The following is a 13,952-nucleotide window of genomic DNA, read 5'->3' on the forward strand; positions in this document are numbered from 1 at the left end:
CCATTTCGGGATCTGGTGCCCAAAATACCCACATGCAGGAAAACTGCCCATAATACCCACTGAATACGCATTCATATAATGCGTACCCGTTTTTAAAAAAAATTACAAAGGATATGCATGTCAGACATGTGTATCCACTGCTACAGTAAACAGTGGCTACGCATGTATGACATGCATATTTTTTGTAAATTTTCAAAAAAATAGAATACGCATGATACAAATGCGCATTCAGTCGGTAAAAATGGCAGCTTTCCTGCATGTGGGTATTTTGGACACTTGAACCTAGAAAGTAGTATATTTTGGGCATTCTTTCTTGATATATCATCTGAATCGGGTTAAGATAAAATAATAATACTATCCATCCTTCTAAAAAAATTATACTACTGAACTTGCATAAACAAAATAATATATTTATTTATCCAGGATAAAAAATACATTATATAATTAATTCAGAGTAACACAAAACTAAAATAAAAATACAATTTGACCAACAAAAATAAAATCATATATACTAATTATTCAATCTAAAACAAAATTATCTTATTGATACAGACTTTAAAAAAAACGAAAAATAATTAGTTTTATTTGGTCGGTGTATTGGGTATCGAGCTAAAATAAAATAATGTAAACCACTGATCCGAGATAAATCTAATTAATATTAGACTAAGTATAATTCGTATCCCATTGATGCGAACTAACAAAATTAAATTTTAACTAAAACATAAATATTATTTTTTAAAATACACATTGAATTATCAATAAAACTATATCGTTCAATCAGTAATATTGTCTTTTTCAAATATCTTTTACAAAATTATAGTTAATCAATTAAATAATCACCATGCTAAAATAATATTTTTAAGCTCCGAGCAAAATGGAGACATTATATTTTTACCCTCAATAAAATATAATTTCGTTATAATAACATTTTCCCCCTTACCAATACTATCACTTTAAATAAGTTTAAATGTTATAAAAAGTTATGAACATATAAGTCTACTAATATAATTATTATGAAATTTTATCATTTAAAGTTTTAAATGAATAAAATTAAGAATTGAATTCAATTTTTTTTTAAAAATTATACTTCATCTGTCCCATTAAATTCTATACATTACTTTTTGGCACGCTTTTCAATGCTCCTTTAAAGTATAACTCTACAATATTTTTTAATTTTTTTTTCTGAGTTAAACTTTTATTCAATTTTTTTTAAAAAAAATATTATAAAACTATATTTTATACAAATCTCGAAATACATGTAAATAGTAAATCTATAGAACCCCATGGAACGGAGTAATAAATATTATTTTTAATATGTAAGTGTAAAATACAACGATGCTAACATTTTAATGTACTCTGTCTGTTTTGATTTGGTAACTTCAGATGTACAAATTACAAAGTCGGGGATATCAATTTTAGGTAACAAAAGGGTAAAAGTGGGTTATTACAGGTACAAAATATGCAGTTTACTCTTCTTTAGTTATGTATGAGTACTACTCTCAAAATAGTGGGTTATTACAGGTACAAATTTTATTGAATAGTGTTAGAATTATCAAAATAATTTTTAAAATAGTTCAAAAAAATACATAACATATTATAATTAGTTGACTCATACTAATACACATGATTCCTTTATATTTATGTGAAAATAATCCGTCAGAGACAGACACCTCATATTTTGAAAATTTTTGGGGGAAAATTTTTGGGAGTCGTAGAAATACTCATTATCTATTTTAATCTTAGACTTACTATTTTACAACAAATTTAATTAAAGATATATAACAAAAAAATATTAAAAGCAACATATGCAGATTATAAGTTAATATATTTAGGTATATAATATTGAAAAGAAAAAGGGTGATATGTGATTTCTTTTTATTTTGAAAATGAGGTTGAAAAAGTAATAATTAGAATTTTTTTTATGTACCTAAAATAGTATAGCGGTGCATTTGCTCTTATCATAAGTTGATGACTTTCACTAAAAAGATTAAAGAACTAGTTCCATTGGCCGCCTGGCCCTTCAAAATTGAATAGCCAACGACTGTTTTCAAAATTTCTATGAGGCACAATGTTGTACTCCTTGAATGTAGAATGATTATGCAAGGAACAAACAGAACAAAAAACTTCAAATACTTCTGCAATGTTTTAATATCAGTTCTCTAAACCCTTTGCTCCCTGATCTGGTTCTCCTCCCCATTGCCTGATTCTCTGTTCAGCGATAGAAGCCTGCAGTATAAACCGAACTAAGATTCGTGTATTGCTCAAAATATGCAGTATAGTAGATAAAAGATCTCCCTTTCCTTTCCTTTTCAAACAATGCCATGTTTACCTCTTTGTTCCAGTTGGTCCTGTATACTATCCAGAACAGAACAAGTGTTTGTACCACCGTCCCAGACAACATGCCTATCCATATACCCTGCAATAATTAAAATGCGTTCATCACAAATTAATGTCACAAGCACATGCTCCGGAGTGATTGCATGAGATTGAGCACTTACTTTCACCCCCATGTCAAGTTTGTAACCCATAAGAAGGCCAATAGGAATTCCAAATACGTAATAGCACACAATGTTTACATAGGCAACAATAGCTTGCCATCCAGCTCCGATGGCCACGCCTGCAATTCAAGAATAACAAACGCATTACTGAAAATACTAGGCAAAAGCTCCAAAATCAAATTAATCGTTGATTTTAAAGTATTTAACAATCCTTTTAATAGAATCCAATTACCTGAGAGAGCAGGTTGAATATTGTTAATGACTAGACAAGTAGCTAGCAATGGTGTTAAGCCATAAACTACTCTCTTGACTTCTTCACTATTGGTGAACAACGAAGGATATTCTTTCCGGAAGATGATGAGAGTCAGGGATAGGATGAGTCCAATTACAAAAGAAGACAGCACGACCACCACAACTGAAAATTTTGCTGTTCTTGGATGTGCTGCTCCCAACTCATTTGACACCCTTACACTGCACAAATGTTCGATTTGCATGCATACAATACATAAATCATTTGCAAACTAAATCAGATCAAACAAGTCCAACTCAGAGATCAAAATTGGTAAATAATAAATTCGTTTGAAAAATGATGTTGATCTATAATTTTGGAATGCAATTAAGTATTTTCCTCAGCTTTATTACACGTACCTTATAGCAGCATTGCATCCAATAGCTACCATGACTGCCCAGCCCACAATGTTCGTGCTGCAAACAGAATTAGTGCATTGAGATTATGCAGGGAATTTAATATCTAGGAAACAAAAATCTAATGTATGAGTACTTGATTAATAACAACTATTGCATACTCTAAACAAATCTGTGTTTCTGGCCAAAAAAAAAACAAATCTGTGCAATTTATGCGTATGCTCTCTGTCTCTATGTGTTTTCCGATATGAGTTTTTTATCGTTATCGGACAAGATTAAGGGGTTATTTATTGCAAATTTAGTCACTTGATACATTGCAAAAGAGCCGTTTTATATAGTTTTGATTGCAAACAGACCATCTCCTGAGCCAGGTAAATTCTTTGCTTTCCGGTCAAACTTTCAGATTTCTGATGCTTCATTAATCACTGGAGCCTGGGGACACATTATCGGCTGCACAAATTTAGTATAAATGGCGCATGGAGATGAACGTGAAAGCCTAAACAAATCTAGTTTGTTCAAGCAAAGCTAAAACTATATAGAAAACCATAAGAATATTCCTAGATACAATGGTCGGTGGTCCATTGGTCCCTTGATGACTGATTTGATGCTGCTAGTGAGTAGTTTCTTTCAATAAAAAAATGGTAAAGCGATTTTTATGTATGCTAAATTTGACAACAAACCGTTCAATATGTATGTACATCACTCTGTTCTATTAGAGTATAAGACAAATATTTTTATTTACTTGTGCAGATATTTCATCAGAAAACTTTAATCTCGCACTTATATTTTTACTAAAATTTTGACCACCAAATGTTCATGATAAGCAGGTGTCATCATAATCTGCTATTACGAATTTTCATATAAATTGTTGACGACTTCAGGCCAAAATAGAAATCTAAAGTTATCCAAATTTCTACTCTGGTCTTGACTCATGAGTCATCAGTCTCATGACCAAAACCTGAAATTTGAAAGGACAAAAATGATTACATAATCCTTAACAGATAAATACACCCTCGGACCTACATTATAACTTAAGATAAACAAGTTTGCACCATTTTCCACTTTCTGGGTTCTTAAAGAAAATTCAATGTGCCTGAGAATTGTACACATATCACCCCCTCGTCATCCCGTTTTCCCAATTATGAATCTGCATTCATATCGGCCATTCTATACTTGTTGGTGTGTGAACACTCATGCTTTTTTGTACCAAAATTTAAACAGCATCCCCCATCATAAGGATCAAGCAAGATTGAATTACAATTGTTACAGAGTATGTGATTGAACGAGAGACTATCATTCTTACATCACATGACTTGTGCCAAGCGGCCAATAATTTCAATGCAACCAAATTCATATGTAAGATCTCTGTCTCTCCCAATTTAATGTCACGGAGTTATCAATCCAGTTTACTATCTTCCACAGACGTATCATTTCATGACAGATTAAAGTGAGTATATGATGCACGCATTAATAATTAGAGGAATATGGTATTAAATATTCGCATTAACATAGAATCAGCGTCAAATAATAAATAATATATATTCAGAAAAGTTTCAAGAAACTATTTTCCCTTGAAATTATCAGATGTGGAGTACATGATGGTGGATAAAATACAACTTTTGGTCTCAAAGCTACCAAGTGAATAAAGAAATGGACCCAACTCCTACATCTACTTACTTGACAAGTAGAGAGCATTGCACACTTTACCAACCACTTAGATAAATGCCAAACAATAACATTACTAATCTACAATATAGCAACCAGTCAGACTGTCAGAGTCAGAAAGAGGTAGATATTAGTTAAACTTACCAGATGGAAAGTGCATCTACTGCTATTTCAGCATCCTTCAAGTATCCAGCGAACAGGACCAATGCCATAAAATACCATACCTCTAAGCTGCATTAATGCACATTGGAAATTTTGTTGATTTTAGGCAATTTTACACATTCTCGTATAAGAATAACATACCAAAACCAAACTAAACATATCTATATCCGAAACGTATAATATTTCCATATATATTATGGTTATGATAATAGTAAGACGTAGTTATACCTTATTTACGTAATTTTAGATAGAGTTATGTAGGTAATAAAATTGATTAAACTTACCAAAGCATAACAGCTGATTCAAGTGAGAGCCTTACAAAACCCCACAAATTCTGAAACGCCTTCCAAGAAAACCCGGACCAGGCTTCTCCACATGTTCCACTAAAAATGTACACTAGCTGTGCCAACACTATGAACCACCACGAAAAATTTAAGACCAAAGCGCCTCCCGCAAGTCCCCACCCCAACTTCAACATGAACAACCAGCTTAAAAAAGTGTGCACAACTAAAGCCACGGCCGATATCCATGCCATGGCCATAATCTTACTCTGTGACTGCAAGAACTTGGCTATAGGAAAATTCATGGCATATGCAAACAGCTGCGGAATCATCCAAATAGCTAATTTTCCAGCTTCTCTAGATATGTCTTCTGTTTGGCCAATTAATCTCAAAAATTGAGCACCAAATATATATAAGAGCATTAGGATTATACCAGTGCAATTCAATATGACCCATGATCTTTGCATATATACTCCAAGCATGTTAATCTGTCCTGCCCCAAATGCTTGTCCACATAATGTCTCAAGTGCACTTCCCATCCCCAACTGCACATTAAAATCACAACAAATATAATTATTTAATTAATTAAAATTTGAGCATAAATTTGAATATAAAAGGTAGTCATTGGGTGGGTGTGTTTGGTATTGCTGTTGCAGACGGCAACAACAGCTTTTTGAAAAGTGTTTTTGGCCTAAAAGGTGCTGTTAGAGAAAGTAAGTTCCCCATGCTTTTAGAAAAAACTATTTTTCACTGTTGCGGGAAGCAGATGCTGATTTTACTATCAAAACTTACGAAAAGCATTATTATTTTTAATTTTTTGCATTAACACATATACTTATCAAAAAAATTACCAAACAATCTTCTGAATTTTACAACAGCACTTTTTTTAGCCGCACACAGCACATCAATTTTTACCAGCAATCCCAAACAAAGCAATTATTACGGATTTTCGAAAACTGAATTATTTGGAACATGCAATTTAAAAATATTTGTATAAACAAAAAATTTAGAAACAATGGGTCCTGTGAAAACCCCCTTTCTATATTAAAATTTATAAGATATCCCATCATTAATTTTCTTATTACAATAGTAGCATAATTATATCATGTTATTACCACTTTATATATTTGATTTTATTGCAGACTATAATCATTTTCCAACTATACAACAACTATCATTCTTAATGTTTATGCTTAGCAAAATAAAGTAGTGTACAGATGTCTTCACAACAACCGAGTTACTTGTCGTGTTGATCAAATAAATTTACATGGTTAGTATGTTTCCACTATTCACGAGAAATTTACTTTCAAGAAACAATCCAATATTATCGTAGCATATCAAAATCGAATAATCTTGAAAACCAAATGTCAGGCCAAACAAAATTATTAATGAACAAATAAAATTTTATTCATTACCATAACACCGAAAGAGAGGCCAGCAATAACAGAATTTTCGACAGAGAAGGCCGCGAGCTGAAGAGTCCCAACATGACCAGCAAAAGTTTGTGTGATAGCGCCGAGAGAGTACTGACATATAGAAGTAAAAATAGCAGGACCAGCGAGATACCATAGTTTTCGAGATTCGATAATAAATTCTCTGTAAAAATCTCGAATTCCAGTGATCGGGGCGATGTCATCTGCATCAGCAACGAAAGAGGAAGCAAAAGAATGGCTGGACGGGCGGCGAAGAAGTTGGTCGGCGTTGAGGCCGTTGGCAGGGGAGAGAAGCGGGGTGTTGCTTTCCATTGTGTAAGAAATGAAAATGTTATTACACAAGCTGCACTTGTGCTTTGTGGTAGTAATAATAACAATATATAGCCCGAGTACAGACAGGATATCAAATTTTATTGGTTTTATTTTACATCAATTTTTTGACAGATAACAATCATTTTCTTTACTTTAAAAGTATTTTTTTATTTCTTTTTGATTATTTTATTAAATTTGTAAAATCTTTTCACAGCCTGTCCTACATGAATTATATTATGTTTGTTTTCCAGTATTTCTGGTTTCTACAATATCAATTAAAGTAGTACATTTTATTCTTTTATGTGATTATTATTATTAGTAAAACATATCTATCAATATCTAAATAATACTAATAAAGAAGTATCATGAATAAGAATAAGAATGTTATTACAGCTAGACATATAGGATTCGCAGGATTCACACTAATTACATATAACAAAAAGAATTTTCTAAACATTAAATATTGGCAAAAACAACCACTGGATATGCAAGTTCTTGAAATATAATTTGTTGACGGTTGAATTTCGTTATGATTTTTCGTTATCTACAACTTTCGTGTTTTGAATTTTCTAAGAAAATATCGTTTAGTAAAGGCAAAATAAGAATCTGATCAAAATTGGATCGGGGAGAGTATTGAGATTTTGGATGTGCTTGTGCTGCTTTTGATGGGTTACTATTGTTCAAATACGTGTTCATATGTGAAATAATTGTTTGCGTAATCAAGATAAGTAAATATTCATTACACTGTATTATTACGTAATGTATATGTTGTCCACTTACATGTTCTTAATTGTTTAGTAAATAACTTGTTACTCTGTATTATTTGTTTGCCTACGTGTTATGTAAGTGTTTATCTACGTGTTCTATAAGTGATAATTCGTTGTTCTCTATTATTATATGACGTTTGTTTGATTATATGTTTTTAATTACGTAAAGGACTATTCATTACTCTGTATTATTGTGTATCGTATATGTTGTCTGCTTTTATGTTCTTAATTATTTTGTAATTATATAATTTTTCGTTACTCCGTATTCTCGTGTAACATATCTTATATTGTTTAATTCATGTGCTCTTATATTTGTTTTGATTATTGTAAATATGATATCGATATGTGATTAATAAGATAACAAATTTTATCATAATCCCCAGTCTCAATCATGTGTAAATAATAAGATTCCGATCACTGAAGAATGTAATACATAGAACTAGTTTGTACACGTTCCGGAACACATCGATATATTGTCAAGATTTAGTTTCACTTGACGAGGGACGTAAGCTAACCCCCCATCGAATAAGAATAAGAACTCGATCACTTGAGAAAGTGTGGCATAGAATATAAGATACCGGCCATTTGGGAAAATGTCGCATAAGGTGTGATTTAGGACTGTGAGACATAAGAAAAAGAATTTGAATTTAAGATTTATTGATTGATTTATAATTTTGATTTTGTGAATTATAGTATATGATGATTGTATCTCTTTGATAAATTGTGTGCAAAAGAATATAATAATGTGTTGTACAAAAAAAATTCTAGAAAATGACCCGTGTCTCACACGGTTATTATGCTAGTTTTCTTTTAAGTGACAAACTAGCATAATAACCCGTGCGATGCACTGGTCATTTCTAAATATTTTTTATGTATCATGCAATTATAATGTTCTCAGTTGTTTTCTTATTTGTAAATGTTATACAATGTCTAACGTGTATCAAATATAAGTTGATTGTTTATCAATGTGTATTATTTTCATACAAGACATTACCAAATTACACAACGTTTCTAATATAGCTCATTAAGTAAAAAATATATATATATATTTTTATTCGTGTTGTAGAATTTGTATTTAATGAATGAATATAAACAGGGTAGTCAGTGTACGTTTAAAACGAAACGATTAAACTTAATCTGTAGAATGCCGTTAGTATGTTTACAAAGAAAAAGCTAAAAATTAACATATATGTTGAATACAGAGTTGACAAATTTTTTTGAATTTTATTTAAATAAACTATATGTACTGATCTATATTATTACCGAGTTCACTACTAACTAACAATTAACTTATTAAATTTAAAAAGACAAAAATGCATAACTGAAGTCAGATTGACTTGCAATCATAATATACAATAATGTAAAATGAACACCACTCTTAATATAAAAGTTAATTTTAATGAAGAATGCTAGTTTTTGAAATTCAAGGGATGTATTTATGGAAAAATATTAGTTTTTTATTTACAATATTGTTAACAAAGTAAGATTAAGTTATATGTGTGGGTGTTAGCATGTAAATTATCGTATGTTACATTTCTTAGTAAATTATGATGGTTTCAATTTTTTTTATGCTAAATATCTGATTTATGTACATATATAATCATTATTAACATCTAGTGAGACAATTAATTATTTAAATAACATGCATTTATAATTATTCAAAAATTAATATTATGTAACAAATAAATTACAATAATTTATAAATGGTATTCACATTATCACTGACAAGCAATCCATGTCTATTTTTTACGCAACCGAGTATCAATCACGGTTATAACATAAAAATACATTATATATTGTAAAGACTTATTATTGATATTCATGATTTTTTTTCAAGAATTCGGAGAAAAAAATTGTTAGATATATTTGTGATGTCATGTCTAATCTGATTTGTTTAGTTTCAGAACTTATTATCAGAATATCAGAACTTAACTGGAAATCCAAATTTACTGAAGACAGGAAGTTATCAGAACTTAAGGCGTCAGAACTTATATCAGAACTTAAGTGCGGATACACTTCAGGGATGAAAAAGGATTGATTTATAGGAAAGGATCTGGATTAAACAAGTAAAGATATGCATGAAGAATTGGACAGCTATAGGACTGCAATAGATAATCTCTGATTAATATATTCTAGTAAACAGAATCATTATCATATCAATTGGTAGTTATCTTGTAACTGTGTATTATATAAACACATATTAGGGTTTACACTATAAGTGTTATCATTCACGAAAATATTATTCATTGTAACCCTAGCAGCTCTTAGTGATATCTTACATCACCGAGAGAGTAGATTAAACCTACTGTAACAGAGTTTGATATTTTGAATAAACTAGCTTTCTGTGACATACTTGTGTTTATAATCGAATTGATTGTAGATACTATATTCAACCCCTTTTATAGTATCATTGAGGCCTAACAAGTGGTATCAGAGCCAATCTGTTAAGCTTACAAACAGTTAAGATCCAAGCAAATAATCAATCATGTCTGATCAAGCAAAAATACCAGACCCTCAAGAACCTGCAAAGGTTCAACCCATTCAAAATACCAGTAGATATGAAACCATCAGGGTTCCTTTGCTCAGGGTGTCTGAGTACCCTGTATGGAATGTGAAGATGGCCATGTTTCTGGAAGCTACAGATCTAGAATATTTAGACAGAATTTATGATGGTCCACACAAGCTCACAAAGCTTTCTGTTGCAGTTGGGAATGAGCCACAGAGGATGATTCCCAAAGAAAAGAGAGAATTCACCACTGAAGACATCTCTTCACTAGGCAAGGATGCAAAAGTAAGACACTTGCTTCATAGTGCACTTGACAATGTCATATCAAACAGGGTGATTGCATGCAAGACTGCAAAAGAAATATGGGATGCATTGGAAGTGAGATGTCAAAGAACCAATGCCATCAAAAAGAACAGGAAGACAATACTCATACAGGAGTATGAGCACTTTGACTCAAAATCTGATGAGTCACTAACTGATACATATGACAGATTCACAAAGCTATTGAATGATCTGTCACTAGTGGATAAGGAATATGATACAGAAGATTCAAATCTGAAATTCCTACTAGCTCTTCCTGAAAAGTGGGATTTGAAAGCTACTACAATAAGAGACAACTATGAACTTGCTGATATGTCTCTTGATGAAATCTATGGGATGCTCAAGACTCATGAACTTGAGATGGAGCAAAGAAAGAAGAGGCATGGGGGAAAGTCTAAGACAGTTGCTTTAAAGGCTGAAGAAAAGCCAATTGTCTCTAGGAAGGCAAAAGGAAAGGCTCTCATCATACAGTCTGATTCAGAGTCATCAGATTCTGATGATGATGATTCAGAACCTGAAAATTTATATGAAGTGGATGTTGATGCAGAGATGATGCAACTGTGTGCTCTTATGGTGAAGGGTATCACAAAGATAGCCTACAAGAAACTCAGAAAGGGTAAAAAGTTTTCCAGGAAATGTGGAAGTTCTGACAAGAAAGGGTTCAGAAAGTCTAAAAGCAAAGGAGAAAAGTCTGACAGATGAGACAACTCAAATGTCAAATGCTATAATTGTGGTGAAAGAGGCCACATCTCTCCTGATTGCAAGAAAGGAAAAGGTGATAAAGGCTAGACACTTATCACAAAGAAGAAAAATTGGGCAGACACTTCAGAATCTGAAGAAGAGGTGAACTATGCCTTAATGGCAAATGTTGATAGCAGTTCTGATGCTGCTGAACTAAAGGTACCTCTATCAACTCTTGCTTTTGATACATAAGATATTACTGAGTTAAGATTATTTCTGAAAAACATTTATATTAGCTATAGAGATCAGACTTTAGAGAATGAAAGATTAAAATCTGAAAATCTAAAGTACAAAAACAGAAATAGCTATCTTGAAGAAGAATTAGTCAAGTTGAACACTATTCAGACAGAGAGAGATAATGTTGTGTATGTTAAGAATGAATTGCTTAAACAGAATGATTATCTAAAAACTGAATTAGAAAAAGAAAGAGAAATCATCAGGACTTGGACTAACTCAGGCAAAGCAACTCAGAATATTCTAAGTAGTGGAAACTGGAAAGAGGGGTTAGGTTATAAAGATGGTAAAAGTGAGAAAGAGACTTTGCCAATTAAGCCAAAGGTAAATCCTGTAAAATTTGTTGCAAAAACTGTTGTGTCTGATTCTGAAGAGATAAAAGACTCTAAAACAGAAGTCAAAGAAAAGTCAACTTCTGACAAATTAAAATAGGATAAACAAACTTTTGTAAACATTGGCTTAATGACAAAGAAGTAGCTTAAGTATAAGTTAAAAGAGATTAAAAATATGAACAAGGTAAAGGAAGCTAGGAAAAATAGGAATGGAAAGGAAGGTGTGAATAAAAGTAATAATTATATGCCTGTTCCTAATGCTCCTAGAAATAAATGCTATAATTATGGTAACTCTAACCATCTTGCTTCTTTTTGCAGGAAAAATAAAGATATAAACTCTTTACCTCCTAGATCAGGAGTTAAGAGTCAGTCTGTTAGGTTTAAACCACAAAATCCTTGTTTTCATTGTGGTAGTTTATGACATTCTATTTATACTTGTAAGGAATAGCATAGTTTGTACTATGATTATTATGAAATAAAACCTTCTTTAAAGAAAGTTAGTGTAATTCCTTCTAGTGTAAATTCTGATGCAAAGTCTGATAAAAAGTCTGATAAAAAGCATGTTAGCATAAACTCTGAAACTAAATCCGCTGCAAATGCTAAAAAACTTAATAAGGCCAAAGGATCCAAGCAAGTCTGGGTCCTTAAAACTAATCAATAGTGGTCTTTATGATTGCAGGGCAACAGGAAAAATATCCTGGTTCTGGACAGTGGATGTTCAGGACATATGACTGGAAATAAAAACCCTGCTATCATACTTTGTGGAGAAAGCTGGCTCAGGAGTTTCTTATGGAGATGGCAACATGGGAAAGACTCTGGGATATAGCAATATCAATCTTGGGAATGTCATAATTGAATCAATAACTCTTGTCTCAGGACTTAAACAGAATCTGCTAAGTGTGAGTCAAATTTGTGACAGAGGTTATCACGTGGATTTCTTTGAAGAACACTGTGAAGTTGTAAATAATTCTACAGGAAAAGTGGTTCTGAAAGGTTACAGACATGGTAACATATATGAAGCCAGACTTTCAACAAATTCTGATGGTTCTGCAATCTGTCTGTTAAGCAGAGCATCAATTGAAGAAAGCTGGAATTGGCACAAGAGACTCTCTCATTTAAATTTCAACAATATAAATGAGCTAGTGAAGAAAGATCTTGTGAGAGGATTGCCAAAATCCATATTTGCTCCTGATGGTCTTTTTGACTCATGTCAAAAGGCAAAACAAAGAAAATCTTCATTCAAGAGGAAAACTGGATCCTCAATTCTTGAGCCTTATCACTTACTGCATGTTAATTTATTTGGTCCAATCAATGTCATGTCTATTGCAAAGAAGAAATATGCTATGGTTATAGTGGATGAGTTCACAAGATACACTTGGGTGTATTTTTGCACAAGAAGAATGAAACTGCATCTACTCTAACTGATCCTGTCAGACAGCTGGATAAGTTAGTCAAAGATTCTGTTAAAATAATAAGAAGTGATAAAAATACTGAGTTCAAGAATTCAATCATGGAAGAGTTCTGCAAAGAACAAGGAATAAAGCAGAAATTTTCTGCACCTGGAACTCCACAGCAGAATGGAGTTGTAGAAAGAAAGAACATGACTCTTATTGAAGCTGCACGAACTATGCTTGATGAAGCAAAACTACCAACCTATTTTTGGGCTGAAGCTGTGCAGACTGCTTGTTTTACACAAAATGCTACACTCATAAACAATCATGGAAAAACACCATATGAGATGGAGAAGAAAAAGAAGCCAAATCTGAAATACTTTCATGTATTTGGATGCAAATGTTTTGTTCTTAAGACTCATCCTGAACAGCTGCCAAAATTTGATCTAAAAGCCGATGAAGGAATTTTTGTTGGATATCCACTTTCCACAAAAGCCTTCAGAGTCTACAATTTAAGAACAAGGGTTGTCATGGAATCTATCAATGTATCTTTTTATGATAAAAAGATTACTGGACTTGAAGATTTCAATGATCATGATCAACTGAGATTTGAAAATGAAGATGTAAATTCTGATGAACTAAATGCTGATCCTGTAAGTTCTGA

The 13,952-nt window shown here is 32.1% G+C and overlaps 1 protein-coding gene across 1 annotated transcript; it reads right to left on the reverse strand.

Annotated features, from left to right (window-relative positions):
• Window positions 1-2,023: 2,023 nt before the first annotated feature.
• LOC141672020 (protein DETOXIFICATION 30-like) lies at window positions 2,024-7,045 on the reverse strand. Its single transcript, XM_074478508.1, has 8 exons — window positions 6,667-7,045; window positions 5,255-5,796; window positions 4,953-5,039; window positions 3,147-3,203; window positions 2,731-2,969; window positions 2,499-2,617; window positions 2,330-2,416; window positions 2,024-2,226 (listed from the first exon to the last, which is right to left on the reverse strand). Exons 1-8 carry the CDS (start codon window positions 6,994-6,996, stop codon window positions 2,152-2,154), a joined length of 1,536 nt encoding a protein of 511 aa, XP_074334609.1. The 5' UTR covers window positions 6,997-7,045; the 3' UTR covers window positions 2,024-2,151.
• Window positions 7,046-13,952: the final 6,907 nt, after the last annotated feature.

The sequence above is a fragment of the Apium graveolens genome, chromosome 1 (genome assembly GCF_009905375.1).
Source record: "Apium graveolens cultivar Ventura chromosome 1, ASM990537v1, whole genome shotgun sequence".
Classification (NCBI taxonomy): domain Eukaryota; kingdom Viridiplantae; phylum Streptophyta; class Magnoliopsida; order Apiales; family Apiaceae; genus Apium; species Apium graveolens.